This window comes from Clinocottus analis, unplaced genomic scaffold, assembly GCF_023055335.1.
Source record: "Clinocottus analis isolate CAN_PGR_092001 unplaced genomic scaffold, fCliAna1.0.p SCAF_5, whole genome shotgun sequence".
In the NCBI taxonomy this organism is placed as follows: domain Eukaryota; kingdom Metazoa; phylum Chordata; class Actinopteri; order Perciformes; family Cottidae; genus Clinocottus; species Clinocottus analis.
In genome coordinates this window covers 16,285,251-16,306,229 of record NW_027176207.1, presented here as the reverse complement: position 1 = coordinate 16,306,229, position 20,979 = coordinate 16,285,251, and the positions used below count along the sequence as shown (strand labels likewise).

At 39.6% G+C, this 20,979-nt stretch overlaps 2 protein-coding genes across 2 annotated transcripts; both read right to left on the bottom strand.

The window, feature by feature from the left end:
* Positions 1 to 4,036: 4,036 nt before the first annotated feature.
* On the bottom strand, positions 4,037 to 12,299 carry LOC137802685 (5-hydroxytryptamine receptor 3A-like). The gene is made up of 9 exons (XM_068600740.1): positions 12,184 to 12,299; positions 10,870 to 11,033; positions 9,367 to 9,411; positions 9,028 to 9,137; positions 8,753 to 8,922; positions 7,484 to 7,644; positions 6,922 to 7,132; positions 6,164 to 6,400; positions 4,037 to 5,394 (listed from the first exon to the last, which is right to left on the bottom strand). The coding sequence occupies exons 1-9, from the start codon at positions 12,251 to 12,253 to the stop codon at positions 5,084 to 5,086; spliced, it is 1,479 nt and encodes a 492-aa protein (XP_068456841.1). The 5' UTR covers positions 12,254 to 12,299; the 3' UTR covers positions 4,037 to 5,083.
* A 2,587-nt stretch (positions 12,300 to 14,886) lies between these two features.
* LOC137802806 (5-hydroxytryptamine receptor 3B-like) lies at positions 14,887 to 20,749 on the bottom strand. Its single transcript, XM_068600940.1, has 9 exons — positions 20,702 to 20,749; positions 19,854 to 20,017; positions 19,637 to 19,681; positions 19,326 to 19,435; positions 17,933 to 18,102; positions 17,530 to 17,687; positions 16,545 to 16,755; positions 15,843 to 16,052; positions 14,887 to 15,152 (listed from the first exon to the last, which is right to left on the bottom strand). The coding sequence occupies exons 1-9, from the start codon at positions 20,733 to 20,735 to the stop codon at positions 14,887 to 14,889; spliced, it is 1,368 nt and encodes a 455-aa protein (XP_068457041.1). The 5' UTR covers positions 20,736 to 20,749.
* Positions 20,750 to 20,979: the final 230 nt, after the last annotated feature.

Here is a 20,979-nt window from a genome sequence, read left to right as displayed (position 1 = left end):
GAAACTAAATGCCATTCAACTCCCAATTGGCTCACCGACTGTCTAGACACCGATGGGCTGTAAGGCGTCTTAAAACCCACTTCATTTAAACTCAAAAACAAGCAGCGATGAACGCAGGCAATCTACTCAAAGTTGTTGTATAAGACATTTCATACAACCTTGCCAAAAACCAAAATATACTCACCAAGCTGTCTGCATAATCTCGTTTAGCTCTACTGTATATTCTGGTTGTAGCATCGTGGGCGGCATCTGAATGATAACAGCGACATCGTACTCGAAACACAAACTGATAAAAGAAACATGAAATGCATTCATCTGAATAATCCTTTTTTTTAAAATTGTTTTTATTATGACTATTTCAGACCCCAGCAGCTGACTGAATGCCACCACTCACACTCAACAGCCCGCTGTATGTTTTCACAAATGTTCACAGTCGAAGCGCATTCAGCTGTGTGGCTTCGCACTCGCCACCTGGCTGGGATGTGCTAATGGTAACTACTGCAGCACTTCAAGCCTCACTGCCTTTTTGTCTGTTCCGCCTCTTGTGCCATAGAGGTCACACTTTCTATCATTAGACATGCGGCGTGTGCATGTGCGTGTGCGTGCGCGTGCGTCCTCTCTCTTGTCACACGTGCATCATTGTCGTTACGGAGGAAGCGAGTCGAGACACGAAGCTGTTGAGCTTTTTTTTCGCTTGGCGATAGAGCGGCCTGAACAATGTTTAGATGAGTCTTCTTGGTGGCAGATTGTCGCTCACGTTCACCTCCCCTGGTGTGATTTCAATGCTTTTGGCAGTTGATCAAACGTATCGGTTGGCACCTTTGCTACTATTTTATATCCAAACAGCAAAATGTTTTGACATACAGCATATTGAATCATGTCTTGTCTTGTTCCAGTGTAAGTTAAACTAATAGTTCCACATTTGAGGCCTAACAATTCCCAATGTGGGTCACATAAGGTTTCTGTCTCATCTAATTTGCTAGTATGTAAACAATTTTAGACAGGATTATTGATAAACTATTGCGAGTGCAATGCTATTTGGTACGAATAGTCCCAGAGGAGGATTTTTTTGAGTCACAAACTCTCCACATGCTCCCCAGATGATGAACCCTCCAAACACAAACACTGATGGATGGACTGAAATAGAGATTCATTCCCAGAGGAAAACCCCCGTTTGATGGTGATGATTTTATTGGTCTGTTCTTAATTAGAATTTATATACAAGTGTTAAGATGTTGAGATGGTTTGAATGCTGAATGCACACCATTGTGGCAGTATGGGGGAAAAAAACTATTACAAAAAATCCCTTCCTGACAATGAGGTGCTCTCACACCTGTGCATTTTTTTTTTCAAACTCTTCCTGCTTAAGTTTGCATTCACAACCCGTTCCCCCTCCCAATGCGTCAAATGCCGTCGCTGAACTCTGTGTGTGACACACACCGGGGCTTGCAACTAATATGTTGTCACTTCAGTTGCTAGTCACGTGCGTCGTTAGTCAACCAAGCTCAGTTCCTCAAGTAACTAAGTGGTTTTGTTGCCTCAACTTCCTGTGAAGATGGACGTTTATTTTAAAAAGGACCTTGTGTAACAAGTGTATATGTTGACATGCCCTCTGTGACACTAGACTGACTAGAGTGGTACACGGACCAAGCTGCGATATTTGACGCGTCGGGGTAAGAATGCGTTTGCGTTTGCATTCGCACATGACACATGATATGATTTGGAAAAAAGGTTTTGTGTATTTGACATCAGAATCAGCTTCATTGGCCATAGGGGTGTACACACATACATGCAATTTGACTCAGGTTACACATTGCTCTCGTCGTACATATTATATACAATAAACAAGATAAATATACAAAAGACATTACAGACAACAGAGAAGAAGTAGTGACATTTGATTATCTGCTAAAAACATGAAAAAAAAAAAATAATACTAACTTAATTTGGGTAGAGTGAGGAAAACATTGTCATCAGGTTGTTGTAATTTCATCCCCAATGAAGCATGTCTGTGTGTCCAACAAACAAACAAACATCAAAAGTGTCCCAATAATCCCACTATATTTGCTCATTTCCTCTCTTTGGCACAAAGGATCCGATCTTGACTTTAGTGTATTGGAAACTAATGAGGCAGCTCTCCACTTTCTCTCTCCACTTCTGCACTGACTCCCAAGTATTTGGCCCAAAACACATGGCAGCTCTGTGGTTATTTATTTATATATCTATTTAAAGTTGTTTTTTTTTTTACTTTGACAGAAAAGAAAAACAGGAAATGAGAGAGGGGAAGGAGGAGGGAGTCATTGTGAATGTTTTTTGTGTTGGACTTGTTGCTTTCGTGTGACTTTGATCTCATTGAGGGGGTATTAGGAAGGAAAGGGCAGGGGACGGTGAATGGCTTGTCAGGATGGTAATATGAACGGTGCTGAGCCTTTGTGTGGCAGCATGAGGTTTCACCGCTGATCTTTGACCCACATATCTAAAGGCTGGATTGTTTAGGTAAGCGGTGTTCCTGGAGGTCTTTGTTTTTAGGTTTTTAAAATGCAGGTTTGAATTTCAAATCTTCTTAAAACCAGACATATATATATATATATATATATATATATATATATATATATATATATATATATATATATATATATATATATATATATATATATATATAAATACTGATTGGGGGTCAGGGTGGTTTAACTAAATAGACACAGATTGATGAAATGCTGATGTCATAAGAAGCAACTTTACATATTACTATAAAGAGGTATTTTCCAACATCTGTGGTTTGTTATATACTGCAAAATTGTAGACATAAACAGCCTCCCAAAGGCCAATTGACTAAGTTGCCTCCCTCCTGACATAAAGCATGACTGTGCTCTTTATTGAACAGTCCAGATATGAAGTGGATTTGACTTGACTTCTGTAACACATACCCACAAACTTTGAAAATGTTCTTGCAAACTCGGGATTTAAGTCCAGTTTATTTGAAATCAGATCTTCGGGGGTATGTTTGGACTTTAGATCTTTGGCTGATACACTAATTTGAACACAGGTCGTGCATGATACCCGACGGAAGGATTTAAAACATTATAGCAACAAACCTTGAGATTGTGAGGTGAATTGAGTCCGATGTGATTGGACAATATGGACACTATGAATTCTCCTCATTCATTCACAGGTTTTTTTTTATCTTGTCATTTATCCCTTGCCCATCTTGTGCAAAGGGGCTACAATTATAACTGACTCATTGTTAAATAATGTTAATGCTTTATTGACATGACCCCTGTGGTTGGATGAGACGACTTATAATATTTTATTGCTGCTGAGGGAGTCTGATGCTGTTGTGCATGGTGCCATCCTCTGGCCGTAGTTGTGAACTGCAGGAGTTTAATCATAATCAACGCTCGGAGTGGTACATATTAGGTTTGTGGCCAATAATGAGCAGTACATTACTGTGCTATTTGTGAATATTTAAACTACAGAAATCACAGAATAAATCAAATATTATATTTTTTTAAGTCATCAATTTAGCTATTTAACGTCACCAAGTGATAATGCACAAACTGTAACATTCCATGAGTATATCTAAATATATACATGTATTCTTAATAAATATATACTATTTTATCAATACTGTTGATTTTGTTTATGAAGTTGCGGTTATAGTTTAGCTGTTTCTTATTCCATGATTGCAAATATGATTTCAAAATTCTGTTTCCAAATGTGTTTCCATTTTATACAGAATATGTGTTTGCACAGGAATGAAATGTCACTTAAAGGTGAGCAGTGAATCATTCTTTACAAAACAAGACATTTGACATGAGTTTCATAATGTTTTACAATGTATTGGTCCAATGTGATTTCTGCACTTTTTAATTTCTACAATCATGGCCGACGTGGTCTTTCATTAAAAAATAAGGTGAAGGTGGGAAAAGATGTTTTGCAACATAATGAAATAAAACCACAGCAAACATCTGTTGTTGAAACATTGTTATTCAAGCAATCCTGTTCAACATTACAACCGTTTTTATACATTATTAGATGAGACATTGATGTTAAACATTATATTGGTGTATTTGGAATGCTACAAGTTTCCACCATTTTACTTACAGACTTATGATTTACATTTAAATAAACCAATAATCATCCATCTGTGCTATTTACAGTCTACATTCAAGGAAATAGGACATGCAGTCATATGTGTCCTTAATATACATGTAGCTCAAAACCGTTCATATGCATTTATTACCGAATATAAATTACTCATGTATCGATCAATGTAAATACATATTCATGTAAATGGTTTACAATAACAGCGATGTTAAACCTGTAAAATGTACAAATGTCCTGCTGCTCAACAACCTTCCTCTACCGTGTGTCATTGTTAAACTGTATCATCCATGCTGGATATTTCCATTTGACCTTTATCACAACACATTTTCTGATTTCTTCTCAGGTTTTTACGAGGCGTTTAAAGGCACTAAACATTATTTTAAATTGGCTGATTATATACCAAACCCATTTCCCCATTAAGACTTCCAAATACAACCAGACAAAAATATAACCAAAGTACTTTATGTGGCACCCCCACCTCCAGAAGAGCTTGGAACAAGGATATGATGCTTTGAACAAGAAACTCAAACTACGTTTTTCCAGGTTAATATATGTGTTAATGTTCTTTTTGTTGACTTCTTATTTTATATTATATATTCACCTTTGCTTGTTGTGTTATCACCACCATCATCATTGTTAATCCTTCACAATGTTGAGTAATAATTTCTGCTTAGGCATCTCAAAAAGCCCCTTGCAGCCTCTGAAAACATCTCTGTGCACACAAAATCGAACTTCAAAACTCTCTGGTCAAACCTAAATTGATGATGATAAAATATGGTAATATTTGTCGGGATAGTTGGTGACTTGACCTTTGTACATCGGTCCCAACTACAGGAAGCCTTTCCCGGTCTCATTGCTATGCGAGTGCCTCCCTGTATCCACCGAGCTTACACAGGGCACAGAGCCAATAGCTGGCCTTTTTCAATTCAACGCTCTCCCCACTGAGCTTGCGTCCGCAACCGAACACCGGTGAGACTCAGGCTACCTGCCACACGGACCACAGCGTGCCCAGCGTGATGCTGTAGGTCACCACGGCCACCAGGTAAACTCTGAAGAGCAGCACGTCCAGCACGTAGCCAACCTGCAGCCACTCCTTGGCAACCTCCCGGCACTTGTCCCTCTTCTCCAGGAAGTGGCGTATGGCCGTCACTTCGTGCAGGATGTTGTCCATGACCGGCGGGGCGGGGTCCCTGGATGGGGGCAGGCCCAGTCCGAGCAGCCGGCCTTCTCTGTCGTGGTGGCTGAGCCTTCGGCCTAACTCACAGGTGTGGTGGAGAGGGCACTGAGCTGCAGGATGGGACATGGATTGTACTTTATTGTGTCGTTTTTTATTGATGTAGGTCTGAAGGTTCAAACTAAGAGAATAATTGTTCTTTTGGTAGTTAGGAGGCTAAATATTCACTTTTAAATGTAAAACTCATTCACAGTCTTTTGGTCTTTTGTCCACAGCAGTTTGATTTTTTAATGAACACCTTTAGTCGTGGTTTTTAGATTTAAATTTAGCATCTTTCTATGTCGGTTATGTGTCTTGTTGTCTTGTTTTATATGGCATTTTCTGGTGTTTGTTCTTGTTTGTTGTGCACTGTGAACCTTGTCTGTTGTTATCTGTATGAGTCTGTTGTTTTCTATAGTGAAAAATGAGTTTCCCCACTGGGGATAAAGTTATCTATATATCTATGATCAAAAGGGGATAAACCCATTTTGACTTGATTGACTTTCCATTTTTAGCCTCATTACGGGTGATTCATTTCCCACCCAACCATCCCTGACTCCTAAAAAAAAGTACATTTAGCTGACCATTCATTTGGAACGGCGAATGATGGAAATGGAGGAAGGAAATGAAATGGCGTTTCTTCACACTGAGGAAGCACTGGAAATGGATGTATCCGCAAAATCATCCCCGACAACACATATTTGTTTCCTCATGTATTTTTCATGCAGGCAGGGTAAGCGTCAACCTCTAGGTTTTTATTTATTTGATCAAAAAACCTGACTACCCCTTTGCTTATTGGCACAAGAGTGAAAGCCCCTGTAGATGCACTCCCTTGTACCTTACCAGTCCCATAGCTGTTGTCCTTGTAGTGCTCCAGGTCGGTGCCCTGTGAGGACAGCGTGGGGCAAAGGCTGTGCTTCTTGTGGATGCAGAAGAGGACCGGAGCTCTTTCCAGCACCAAGTACTTCAGCCATTGGGGCACCGGGGGCTGCAGGTCCTGCTTGTGGACCAGACGCACAATCAGGACGGTTTCTGTCAGGCTGATCACCAGCAGGGCCATGCAAACCACGAAGTACACACCTATACGGGACAGGTAAAGGGAGACAAGGTGTTTGATGATGAACCCCCTCGCAGATATTCTATAAAAGCAGCAAGCAGTGGAATAATGCTCCATACTTCACATATCTAAATGACTGTGTTTCAGTGGGTTGCAGGTTGGATCCCAGACTTTTTTTCCTTTTCATCTTGGAGTTTGTGTGCACTTTAACCTGGGCTTCCTCCAATAATCAGTTGGACTGAGCATGAATGGCAGTGTTATACCGTTAAAGACCCACGATAACCTTTCGAGGATGCATGCCTGCCAATTGATGCTGGGATCTACTGCAAATTTCAAAAACCTTGAAATGTGTGCTTGATTTGAAGTGCACTGAAGAACTTGTTTTGCCCTCACCAATCTGTCTCTGCAAGACTTGCAATCTATTTTTTTTTATTTCAAGATATTCACATCAATTTCATGGTAAAATAAGATTTTTAAATCATTCCTTGCAGAAATAACGCTTTGAATTCAAACTGCTGATGAGCAGGAACACATCCCCGGTCACCTATCAGAGGGGTTCCTATGGCAGTGGCAGGCAGAGTGTCGGATACAATGATGAGGAAAACAGAGTAGCCCAGCAGCAAAGTGATCTTGAAGGAAACTCTCTCTCCACTGTCCGGTGGCAGATAGAAACCCACGATGTCCATCACCATCAAGAAGATGCTGGGCAGCAGCAGGTTCACAGTGTAGAACAGCGGCCGCCGCCGGATCACCACCTGCAAAGTAAAGGTTTTGAAGTCAGGTCAAAAGGTCTGCTGTGAAAGAAGGCAGGACGTGGTTAGCTTAGCTTAGTGTGAACATTTAAATAAACAAGAGGAACAAGGTAACAATCCTCTGCCTTACGTATTTCAATGATTAGTGTATCTTCTTGGTTCAAGCCATACAAACTAAACCATCATGAATGTATGTTATTTTAGAATTGAAAACGTTATTACATTCAAATGAATTAACACTGTTTAACATTGTGCTGATGCAAGTGAATTTAGTATGTTGAAAAGTGTATTTTCTCATTTTTGGGACACCTCATATGTGAGCTAAGCAGACATTTCACTATTTCTAATACTTACATGGAACTTCATCTCAGCATAATAGTCGTCATTGTCGACACTGAAGATCTTGTAGTTGGACAGTATGTGGAGCAGTTCCCACTCCCCTTGGTTCATAAAGACACTCTTGTCCTCCCTGAGCTCCTCGGGGCTTCGCATCAAGGTGATGTTGATGTCATCAACTGCAAATCGAAGCACAATGTCAGGGAGCAGCGTGAAACGACGGTGGCAACAAGTTACCTTTCGCCTTCCACGCCGCTCTCTCAGCACATGTCGCAGTGGGAGGGCGGTTCAGTCAAGTCTTAATGGGAAGAGTTGAAGACAAGAGGCGGCTGTTGTTTTCTGATGCCAGTGAATATTTTTTCACTAGGAATGCACCGATCCAGCTTTTTCAGTCCGATTACCCAGTACTGATCTGATGCCAGTGTGTCTGTCTTACTGTGTGGAAGAGAGTGGGATCTCTCTTTAATGTGTAAGGCAAGGTCAAGTTGGAAAAAAAAAAAATTCAAAATGAACTGTGATCACAGTTCAAGTGCAAACCTTATTTTATGTGGCAGCAAATTGGTCAAAACTTCCACAGGAATAAAACTCAACTACAAACTAAACTAAAAGCATAACATTGAATTGAAATGTGTTCTCCTCTATATAAGTTAACCTAGAGGTTTGTGAATCTGTCCGATTGTGTGACTGCTTTTGTTTCTGCTCTCATGGCTTCATTTTTAAATGTGTATTTAAATGGCAAGGTGAGCCAACTGAATGAACACACGTCTTTTTTGTGTTCATGCTGTTATTCCCAGATCTCTGCAGTTAACTTGGTGAATACAATGTTTTTAGTACTGATAAAAATGTTGTAATGAGCTGTAATTGACCTTTAATGTAGGTTTGTGTCATTAATGTATAAAAGTCACTTTCATATTGTCTTCATTTTGAAGGTAAAACCAAGCAAACATTACTGTAATTGCAGTTATTGTACAGCGACGTCAGGAATCTATCTTCAATTATTATTATTCAGTTGGACACCTTGTTCTCAGAAAATCCTTTCTCAAAAAAAATGTGTTGTGGCTTTATTAAATAATACAAAATAATTTGGAAAACCAGAATATATCTTACATTAATCAAGCAAATGCTCATCCTCATGTTTTCATGCAGAATTAAACCAAAAACCCTTTTTTGTAAACCAACCAATAATGTTTTGAAATTCCTAAGAAGCTTGTCCTGTGGATGTTATAAACCAAAATAAGTGTTCAATCACATTGTAAATGAGTGTGAAGAAAGGGATACACGTCTTACTGGTGTGCAGCCAGCTCTGGAAGGTGAGGCTGCATTTCTGGACGTCAAATGGAAAGTTGTAGATGTTGAGAGTGCAGGCTGTGACCACCTGGATGGGCTTGTAGTTGCGCACCAGTCCATCGTGTGTCACATACACATAAGGTATGTCTGGAGACTTCCCCACGTCGACACTGCAAGTTACAGACAAACAAGTCGACAACCACTTGTTTAGAAGCGATGACGGATAGAATACTAGAAGCAGCAGAAACAATGGTGTCGGCAGAAGCAGCGCTCACAACTCATTGATGAGGATGTCGGGCACCCACACATTCGTAGTAGGTATAGAAACTTGTTTGACTTCATCGAAGTCTTCTGGGTTCCACACCAGGAATTCATCCGTCCACGACTAAAGTATTGTCGAAACAAAGAAGCTGAATTAGTGAATATTAGATACAGATGTAATCAACCATAAAGCCGTCTCACTAACAGATGTTATACGTAGGCTCTCAAGACATCGGGTAAGTAATAGTGTAATAATGCAGTAAATAAAAGTAGCCATGTTCTGGATGTGGCATCTATGGGACAATTTACAGGACATGTTGTGATTTTTGGAAATTATTTAGTTTTTGTCTCACCTGTCTGTACCATACGTACGTTGTCAACACCTGGTTCTTCTCATCCTGTAGTAGTGGAAGAGAAGACATACAAGTTTGTTTTTTTTTGTGTTGTATTTTAATACATCAATGTATTTCATATTGTGCTGATGTAATATAATGTAACACCCACATGTCAATGGGATTCTTTTCAATAAAACTTTAAATAAACAGTTCAAGAATATGTTTTGATTTAAACAAATTTGGATGCAAATGAATGTTGGATATTGCAGCTGACTCAAATGCTGGATTTGATATTGATGAGATTGGAGAAGATCTTTGTTACTATTATATGCATTATAGACTGGAATTGTAATTCATGTCTACGTTTTGACCAATTTGTTGTTACATTCATCCTCTCTGATTCAGCCCCACCATGAAATGCTGATTATTCTTCCGCACGCCTTCCAAAAACTAGCCAACAGGCCTGAAAAACAACAGCTAGTTAACAATTAAAAACACAATAGGCTACAATATCGCTAAAAGTGTCTTAATATCACCATACGACCTGGGGCTGCAGACGCTAATTCAACACTTCCAGTAAAAAGATTATAGTAGGGCTGTATGGAGGATTCAATTCTGATGAAGATTTAATTACAATGTAAATTCAAATATAATGTTAACATATTATTTTAAAATCAACATTCAAATGCTGGGCAGTTTCTTTTTTATGTCTATTTGTTCTGTTTAAACATGGTATTTCTGCATGATTGCAAATAAGGATGAACTAATATTATCAGTAGGCTATCATAGGGATTGTACAATAAAGAGTCAGTGGTGGCTACGCCGATTTCCCATAACTTTTATCACCTCGAGTCAGAAATAAATGTAAATTAAGCAATTAAATATGTTTGAAATATGAATATTTTTGCTTGAATCCATACTTGTCGGCGGTTGGATCTAACGGTAACCTATAGTGAGTAACTTTAACCGTGCTTTAGATGTATTTGTGTCGAACAGCTCTGTTTTCATTCTGAAATGTAGAAAAAGAAAAAGAACCATTTCAAAGAAAATACAAAAGTTCATATAGTGCAAAATAAGAAACGTCTGTCTCGTCGGACTCATTACTGGACCGCTCCTTAGAAGCACAATACAACATCTGGTTAGAGTCTAAAGTGATTAAGGTGCTGGCTTTATTCCTTCATCTCGAGGCCCTGTCTGTCAGAGCGTCGTAAATGAATGTGTTCAATCAAATTATCCCACAGGAAACTTGGGGTCAGGATGTATTTCAGCATGAGAGAACAGTCTGCACATTATCGCCAGCCAAGTTTTACCACAGGGATCGTAGGAGGTGCATCCATTTGTTCTGCCGTTTTAATATAACTGTTACATTTCAAATGTAAACCCCGTACAGCCTCACTAAGGTTTGCACAACTATATGATGGAATACAAGACAATAATTAAAGGAGTTATGATCTACACATTAGTAGATATACATGAAAGTGTTGGCAGGGCATTGCAACATTCAGGAAGTGTGTAACTCACCACATTGAGGATGGAGTAAACCATCAGGTCTATGGCCACTATGGTGGACGTCCTCCAGTCTTTCACCGGTCTCACTCCTTTCTTATACCCCGCGCTCAAATAATCTGACAGCCGCACTAATGTGGCGTTGGCGAATCGTCCTGAGCTGCTGCCCAGCTTCTTCACTGAAAATGAATAGAATATTAATGGTGAAATGAACGTCTGAAAAGATAGTAACCATGTCTGTGTGTGTGTGTATATATATATATATATATATATATGTGTGTGTGTGTGTGTGTGTGTGTGTGTGTGTGCGTGTGTGCGTGTGTGCGTGTGTACCACCCCACAAGTTAACAGGAATCAACGAAACAATTTGATCCAAAAGAGGACTCGATATTAAATTTGATATTTATAAAATCGCAATAATGCTGCCTTCACATGAAATTCAAGCAGATTGTGGATGTAAGATAAAAACTTTCTGGACAGCACAGGAAAAATCTAATGAAGTCCAATGAATGGCTTCCTATCACTATATTGTATATTTAGTCACAGTTTCTATGTACTAAATAGTATGTGTCACAGTATATTCATTTTTATTTTAAAATTGACATGCAATGAAATTTAATATATTTCATGCCACTAACTTTAAAGCAAGAGTACTCTGTTGATTGTATTGTCAGTGATATGTTATTCTAATTCATTTTTACTTTGTGTTACACAAATGTCTTTTAATATATATATATATATATATATATATATATATATATATATATATATATATATATATATATATATATATATATATATATATATATGAACTTGTGGTGTAAATATATTTGGTGACATATTGGCCTTAATCCTATTATTACTATTAATATTAATATTATGCAGTTTGTTGCTGGTTTTAAATCAAATTTCTCATTATAATTGCAGTGAATAGTAATTATTTTGATACGCATACACTTTCTGAATTGGAGGACACTTTGGAAAAGAGGACTTTCACTACATCTTGGTTTTAATATCATAACTCCATATCTAATATCAAGATATTTTTCTCAAATGAACTAAAATGATTCTGTCTTGTAAACCATGATGCGAACAATTCTTCCAAAATATGAATATGTAGTATGAGTAACACCTAAGCAATTAAGTCTAATATTGCAGCCAGGCCACACAGTCTACATAACATATATTAACATACACCTTTCATCAAAAATTAAAAGGGTGTATGAGTCAAATTTTATCGGAAAATAAGAATCAAGGCACGTAGCCATAATAAGAGAGGCCAACAGTCAAACATTCAAAAGCATTGTAGTGAAACCGAAGCGGCTGTACCTGTGCAGGCTCTTGATGCTCCTTGAACAAGAAGGAAGATGAGTGCTGTCCAGGCTGATGACGGTCTCATGGTGCCAGGTCACCTGTGTTTTCTTCCCCTGCTGTGGAAGTCTGCCCGCCGCTCTGATGGAAGGCCACGGGATGCCTCACGCCCATATCTCCCATATCCATCCACTTTATCCATCACTTCACTCGCATCCACTTTCAAAACCTTGTTAGTGTCACTCAGCTCATGAGGGTGTAGCCATCCGCTCTGACGCCACTCCTCCGTGTTCAATAAAGCACCCGCTCTCCGAGATAAATGGAGCTGAAAGACTGCAGAAATGAAAGCTGGTGACCGGATCGTATATCTCATCTGAGTGATCATCTAATTAAGTAGTGTGCCAACATCAGGCCAGTGTGTTACATTGATTCAGCACAATTAAGACACTGTTCGGCAAGAGTGTCAAGTGACTCGCTGACGGCAAAGTTCCTGCGTTTAATCTCCTTTCAGCACATGAAGCCTCTATCGCGGCCATACAGTTGCCTGCTTTACTCTACTTTCGGAATGTTGAAGGCTTTCAGGGTTACCATTATTAAAAAGGAAATGATGTAATCAAATGAGATTTCATTTGCCAGTTGTGCTGATCAACAACATTTGAATAAAATAAAAAAAGATGTCTTCCAAGGCAGTGATATGCTGCAGTAACGGCCTCCCCTCTTTTGGGAAGGCTTTCCACAAGATGTTGGAGCCCGGCGGTCAGGATTGGCTCCCACTCAGCGGCTAGAGCGACCGTGAGATTGGGAGATGAGACCTGGTTTGCAGTCGGCTTCCGTTTCCATTCAGATCAAATGGAAATAGAACGTTTGCTTGTTCATTCGAGTAATGGCAGCAGTTTCCACTCTTGTTTTACTCACTATCAGGAGGATACCACTATGAGGGAATTTGCACTTGTTTACCCGGAGGGTTGTTTTGCACCTGGCCGTGCTTTCTTTGGATTTGTTTGTGCCTGGCTGAATAATAGCCAATGTACAGAATCATCCCACAAGAGCTGAGAATCATCCCCGACTCGCCGTCCGTGCCGTCTGTAAAAGTCTCAACGCCAAACGTCTGAACTTCAAACACGAATTTAGTTAAAATTTTCATCGAGATGTATTTGGTGGCCCACTTTTTCGGCTTCCCACAGTGCAATTAAAATGAACATGAACACTACGACCCCTGAGGGCTCGTAGCTGTCTTCCAAAATGTTTAGACCAATTTCTCATAACTTGTGGTGTAAATATGACTTCTGAAAAAGCAGGTTTCTGGCTGGTTTGACTTTGTGAGGTGTGTTTATTTTCACTCCTGTTATGTATTATCTTCACAGAACAATACACTTAAAGGCTTTTTTTATTTCAAAAGAGAGGATACATTCATCTTGAGCTGACATTCATATTCACAAACAAAGAAGAAACACAAAGCTTTGACTTTAATATCCAGCTTATGTTACCTCATACATGCGTAACATAGTACTGACTAAATATTTATCTTCAGCTTAGTTGCATAACATCACGTAACCAGATACACTGGAAGAAAAGGTTTGCAGATGCTGTGTAAATTGCATTAATATGGATCTTTCCACCGGCAAGTTTGCTGTGACGCACTTTTGATATTCTAGTCATGACTATTAGGAAACCAACAGGGAATGGAGACACAGCAGCGGAGCTCTGAATGGGTTTTATTGATCTATTTTGTGGCAGCGGGATAGGGATTAAAGTGTGAATACAGTATCATAACATCACACTGGCACTGAGGATTTTCTCCAGAGAGCTGCTTTATTATACCGTATCTTTGAGTCAATCTTCACTGTCGGGAATTCATGATAACAGATGCGAAACAATCGTGTCTCAAACTATAATGTTGCTCTTCAGTGGCAATGCAATATCTGGAGGTTAGGCAAGCAGTATATATAAAGGACAAGTCTGGTTTCAGAAAACTTGAACTCCATTCTTGTAGTTTTGGCAATCAGTATTGGTTATAATCCATAGCTGAGATTTGGGAACATGATTACACCGCATGAGGGAAACAAAGGGAAGACGATATCTGAATCATGATCAGATAAGACATATGCCAAACATATTTAATCAGCCATGAATGTCCAATGACTTGAGAAGGAAGCTGGGTGTTGGAGGGAGTTGCACCGCAATCAACGTTCACATTAGAGAATCAGATGAGTGATAGACATAGTTTATAAAGGCCACCTAAAAGTGTTATCAATATGATGACAGAGTAGAAACAACCAAACGTGCTCTGCCTTAACTTCTTTTATATTCTGGATAAACAGTTTGTTTATGACCCGTCTGATCAATATTCTGATTGCTTGTGTTTCTTTCCTTCTCTTTGGATGAGCGCAAATGTTACTACGACTGGAAAACACACAGGAATACAAGGTTAGTTGTAATAATACAGTGTGTTTTAAAGGCATTGGTTAAATATTGGCACACAATATGAAGTGTATCCTATTCTATGTCATTATTATAATAACTGTTCTGGAAATATTTTGTAGTATATTTTAAACACACTTGTCTGCAATAACAATTCTACATCTCTTTCTTTGCATTAAAACCTGCTCAGGCTTCTCAAACAGAATAAATTACTACATCCCACAGTAATAAAAACAAGTAAGGTGAACATCATAAGCAAGAAGTTTGTTCACAGTATTCAAATAACCATTTAGTCTCTGATCAGGCAAAGCTCCAACTGGCCCAGAGCATCAGCAGCGTGCCGGCGTACGAGGCCAGAACCAACAGGTAAAAGCGGAACAGGAAGCGGTCGAGCTTCGAGCAAAGGGCCAGCCATTCAGCATGAACCGAAGACTCACTGTCCTCCTGGGACAAAGCCAGGTGGAGGGACACCAGCTCCTGGAGGAGCCACTCCAGCCCAGATGAAACATCCTGGATCTCATTCAGCGACAGCAGATCTTCCTCCAGCGAGGGATCAAACTCGTAATCTGCTTTGAAACGTGAACAATGAATATAGATTCATGCAGGTTCTATAAATACATTTGTACAATTGAAACCAATCATTGTGCTTGCATGGGACAATATTAATATCGGTATTGTGATCCTTTCTAGAAGGCTTATTTTGGTACAAACTGTTTCATCAGACTGGCCGCAGAACAGCGCTCCCTCCTTCTTTATCATGAATTCAAAGCTTTCAAATGGAATTGAAGTATCAGACAGAGATCAATAATTGCACAACCACTCTGAATTTCCAACGTTTTATAATACGTTCTTTCAAATACGTTTGTAAAGTCTCCACGAGCTGAATATGATGTGTTTAAGGCCATCTTTCATAATGGGATGCACAGAACTGTGGTTGCACATCTTTAGTTGACCAAACAGTTTCAAGACTGCTGTATTATTTTTTTCATTGCTGAGAAATCATTCCAGTCAGAAAAATGGAAGTCGACACAATCCTCTTTCCCATATATTTTATTATTTTTAGAGTACAACCTTTCTTGCGCGGACGTAAAAGGGCCTTGGCTTCCTTTTATCCAAGTGTTCGGTCACCCTTCAACCGGTTTGTTTTTTTGCAAACAGACCTTTTGATATGGTGAGACGCTGAGCAAAAACACACTCTGCTATCGCTTGTCAGCGGGACATCTGCACAATCAAAAGTCTTTGAGCTTGTAGCTTACCTCCAGAGGGGTTGATGTGATCGAGGGTCTTAATGGAGGTTAAAGCGCTCTCTGTGAAGCCATGAGCAGCTGAGCCGTACTTGTCCAGCAGGCAGGCAGACACTGACATTTGCCTGACCTCCTTCTCACTGTGGTGGAGCAGCTTCACCACCAGAATAGACTTGATCAGGCTGAGCATCAGCATGGCCATGCACACAGCGAAGAACACACCTGGGTGGACATGGGAGTGAAAACAGGAACGCTTGTTGCACAATAGCCAGATTACGGCCAATAACCAGAGGCATTATAGATAGCCGGTATTTAGGTGTCTGCCTCTGTTGATGCTTTCATGCAAGAAGGATGATATGTAGATGTCCTTATTATACCTAATAGTCTTGAATACGGTGTTTTTTGCAACGTAATTGCAGTGCAGTCTTTATTGTGCATTGGTGTCCATTTGGGTGTTTGCATATCTCTTTTTCTCGCTCTCACTATGTAAATATATATATATATATATATATATATATATATATATATATATATATATATATATATATATATATATATATATATATATATATGTGTATATATAATAAACTGAAGCACTAAATAATATACTGTCCGTTTAACTTTGTATATGTATCCCCAAATAGAAGCAAAAGCAAAATGTATATAAGGGTTAAACTAATCTAAGAAACAAACAAAAGTCATGAAATATCCCACCTATGAGCGGAGTATTGACCGCTGTGGCAGGCAGTTCATCTGTCAGGTTGACTCGGAAGAGGGTGTAGCCCAGGAGGATGCTGATCTTAAAGGCTATGCGTGTACCGCTGCTGAGAGGCAGGTAGAAGCTGGTCACATCGACCAGCATGAGGAAGATGCTGGGGATGAGGAGACCCACCACATACAGCAGGGGGCGCCGGCGGATCAACACCTGATTGAAAGAATAAGGACAAAGAAGCAGTAAATCTGATAAGACTGGCAGAAATACTATCATTTATTAAATGTCATGTTCCCGCTAGTTGGGTCCAGCCGTGCAGTATTGTTTTCATTTGACATATAGCTGTCGTCCTTTCTTCAAACAGATCTTTTTTGGAGTTCAGTTCAAATAAAATACAAACGTTGAGATCTGGAAATGAACAAAGGTGTTTTCCATCAGAAACTCCTTTCATGTGGCATACCTCGAGCAACAAAACTGCCACGACGTAACAATATCCCAGTGAGCCATGAAATGCTCCATTATCAGACTGCCTTTTCGCTCTTTCAGCTGAATAAATAGCAGCCATCCCTGCTCTCCACCTGCAATGGGCTATGGGGCCATTTCCCTCACCACTAACAAGAAGTCCATTGATCAGGCAGCCACTGAGACAGTCTCATTATGGTTGCTCACCCTCCCCTGTCTATCAGCCTCCCTCTCTATCTGTCTCTTTACTTGCCACAAACAGCCTCCGTCCCATCATTTGGCATTAGCCCACTAGCCCGATCCATGAAGGTCGCGGCCAATTGCTTTACACTTTACAATCCCACTGCACAGCGTGGAAGGGGAGGGGGGGGGGGGGGCAAACCCACAGAGCAGCTACAGTTTAAAGCTCACCATCGATAAGCAATCACAGTGCAAACACACTCTCTGGCATTACTTTAACCCTTTTATTTAAATTGTTTCCTCCGCGTTGATGAATGTGCATGATTGAGACATTAAGGTGCATACGTTGAACTGGATGTGGGCGTAGTCGGTGTCGTCCTGGTGGATTTGCCAGTAGCTTGAAGGAATGGACAACAGTTCCCATTCTCCGTCGTTCATAAACTCCCTCTTATCATTAGCGATGGCCTCTGCACTCCTCCACAGCGCCAGGTCTATTTCTTTCACTGCAAGAGGGGGAGATAATGAAGGATGAAAAGGAAAACAGTAAATATCTGTTTTCCCATCACTTTTGTCCCCCAATAAACACCCAGGTTGTGTGTTTTTATAGATTTCTTCCTGATACTGCAGTTTGTTCTACCCTGTCCACATTATATTCCTCATGGGTAGCGCAGGTGTAAAACTCTACTCTGCAAATACATATTTGAATTGAATGGGTTTGCAGACCACCACCTGATCACAGGAAACACACCTGAGTGAAGCCAGCTGCGGAAGGTAAGGCTGCAGTTTTGCTTGTCAAATGGAAAGGCGTACATCTCCAGGCTGCAGGCCAGTACCACCTGCATGGGTCGGTAGTACTTCACTGAGCCAGAGGAGTTCACGTACACGTAGGGGATCGGTAGGGACTTCCCCTCGTCCACACTGGGAACACACATGGAGCAGATGGGAGGCAATGGGAGACGGGGACAACAGGACATAGACCGGTCAGCCCATTATAACTATGGGGCAGTTGCAGCAGAGAGGAGATATATAAGTGAAACGATAATACAATTTTCTTTTATATCCCTTTTCAAGTTCACGAGTAAGCCATTTTTAATTTAATGTATCACCTGGTGCAATACTTTTATACACATTTTTACTTTTTGTGCAGTACTTTTATACACGTTTTTACTTATTGTGCAATACCTTTATACATACTTATTTATTTTAGTTTTTATTCCATCTGTATATTTAATATTGTTCTTACTGTTTAATTTTTTTTATTTTAGTTTTATTACTGTTCTACTATGTAGTTATATTACTTGATCTGTATCTTTATTTACTGTGAGCAAGACTACTGTGATCCTGTAATTTCCTCACTGAGGGACTAATAAAGAATTATCTTATCTTATCTTATCTTATAGGACTTTGTTGACCATTTGCTATAAATCATGGAGACAACTTGCATAACATTAATGCTGAATATTTTTCCATTCATTCCATAGAGTTTTTTTGTTTGGTTTTCAGTGGTCAGAGGCTTCATGTTTTTGGGCTGTCCGCCTGTCCGTTCTATCCTTGTGAAGCAATGCGTCAGTAACGCCTCAAGACGTCCACTTGGACTCAACTGATTAGAATTTGGTGGGTAAATGTCACTGTGACCTCATAAAGCACACTTTTGTACTCATAAATAAATGACCATTAATGACAGTTTCACACAAATATCTTACAGGAGGAAATTATGAAGTGATGACATTTTAGACAGAGATGGTCATGAATTCAAACTGCAACTTCATTGGTTGGAAAAGGCATAGCCGCAAGGGGCAATTCCAGTTTATATATGTTAAACTGTTATGTTATTTATCAACTTGCAGATATATGTTTTTTAAATATGGCTGGGAGCATATTAGAAGACATTTGTATATTCTACTCATATTTGCTTTAATGTAAGGGCTCCCTGCAAAGGGCCTAAAGTGGGCATTAGACCAGGGTCTCTGCAATGGAATTGTATAATTAACTGAAATCAATGGAGGTCAATAGCTACTTTAAAAGGTTAGGAAACATATTAAAAAATGATGGACCGTGCTTTTGACCTTGGGTATACTGAAGGACACTGGAGTAGACTAACACTAAAATGTTTTGAAGGGATCATTTCAGTAATTTCTTACAATTCACTAATGATGACATCAGGAATCCAGATGACATCAGATGACATTGAGATCTCATTGATGCCATCAAACTCCTCTGGGTCCCAAACCAGGAACTCATCTGTCCAGATCTGAAAGCAGATGAGGATGTTTGCGGTTTATACTTAGTGAATGGAAAATCAATAAAATAAATTTAAAAAACTTGATTTAAAGTTTAAGACAGAAGTCAGTCACTGTGGAGAAAGACAATTAAAGCTGTTTTAATTGAAGAAATTTGAATTTTAAGAAGTAGGAAGGGGCTGGTTTACAGTAAGAACAATGACATCACCCACCTGTCTGTACCAAATACTTGTAGTTATGCTCTGGGTCTTTGCATCCTGTGGAAACGAGAAAATCTTCATGATACATAATAAACATATTGAGGATACACACTGTCTGTCCCTACCACCGATTGGATGGTTTAGTGAGGTCCTTGGATCTTTGTAGGATCCTTAACCATTAAAGTAAAACAAAATAGTTTTGTGTTTTGTGCCTTTACAGTGTACATACCACATCAAGGACCGACTGCAGTATGAGGTCTATGTAGATCCTAGTAGGACTGGTCCAGTTGTGAACAGGTCGAACTCCACAGTCATATTTCCGGAGAAGGGTCCTGGTCAGCTGGTTCAGAGCTGATCTCTTTGGCTTCTCCGGCACACATTCGGCCAGATAAGCTGAAAGACAAAGCTGGATAACCACCTGCAGGAAAAGCGGGGCCATAGGGCCCTGACCAGTTCACTGTGTGGCGATGTGCTCGTGATAATTTAATCAGTTGCTAATTTGTTTAGTGACGATGCACAAAACTGAAACGTGGAGTCTCTTACCGTGTAGTCCAGCTTTGCTAAAAGGTGGAGGGAAGCATCAGTTGCTCTATTTAATACGTTACGGTGTATACTTGTGGTGCATGGGTCGTATTGATTTAAAGGTTCTCACATTTTAACATTTACAGACGTCATTAAGTTTATGGATTTATCAGTCAGGATTTTTATTTTTAAGGCAAAACACGTCACATGTGGGCTTTGTATAGTGTTATAGTTCAAAATCTTTTCATTAAATAATGTCTATTTGCTTACAATGGTGGTTGTGGTCCTTCAAATGCAGTAAGTTGTCACGAACATGTTTTACATGATATTTCACAGCAAGGTTTGAAAATTAAAACATTATTGAAACTGAATCTGTGAGAGAACTGACCAAAAGAAAAATAAACAATGAGTCACAGCGCTGCTACACTAAAAAGAGCAAACAGTGTTATAAGAAATATGCATATTTTATAAATAGCTTTACAAGTGAATACCTGTAATAATATTCATGGAGATGCAATTGTCTTGTAGTTTCTTTTGCCAAAAAGAGCAGCTTACCTGAGAGCAACAGAGTCAGCCAAATGAGAGACATCAAGTTGAACAGAAATCAGCCTTCCAGGTGACCTGTGTTATACAGATAAAAGATCAAAACATCTCCTCTGTTAACACAAAAATATCCACAGTTTGAAGAGAAGCAGCACTCGGTTGTAGGAGAAGAACAATGAACAAGGTAGTGCAGACATTTTGGTCGCACTGGTATTGATTTTCCCCTGCCTGGGTAAGGTGATACATATAATAATGACTCCCTGAAGGTTTGTTTTAGTGCCCGTGTATTG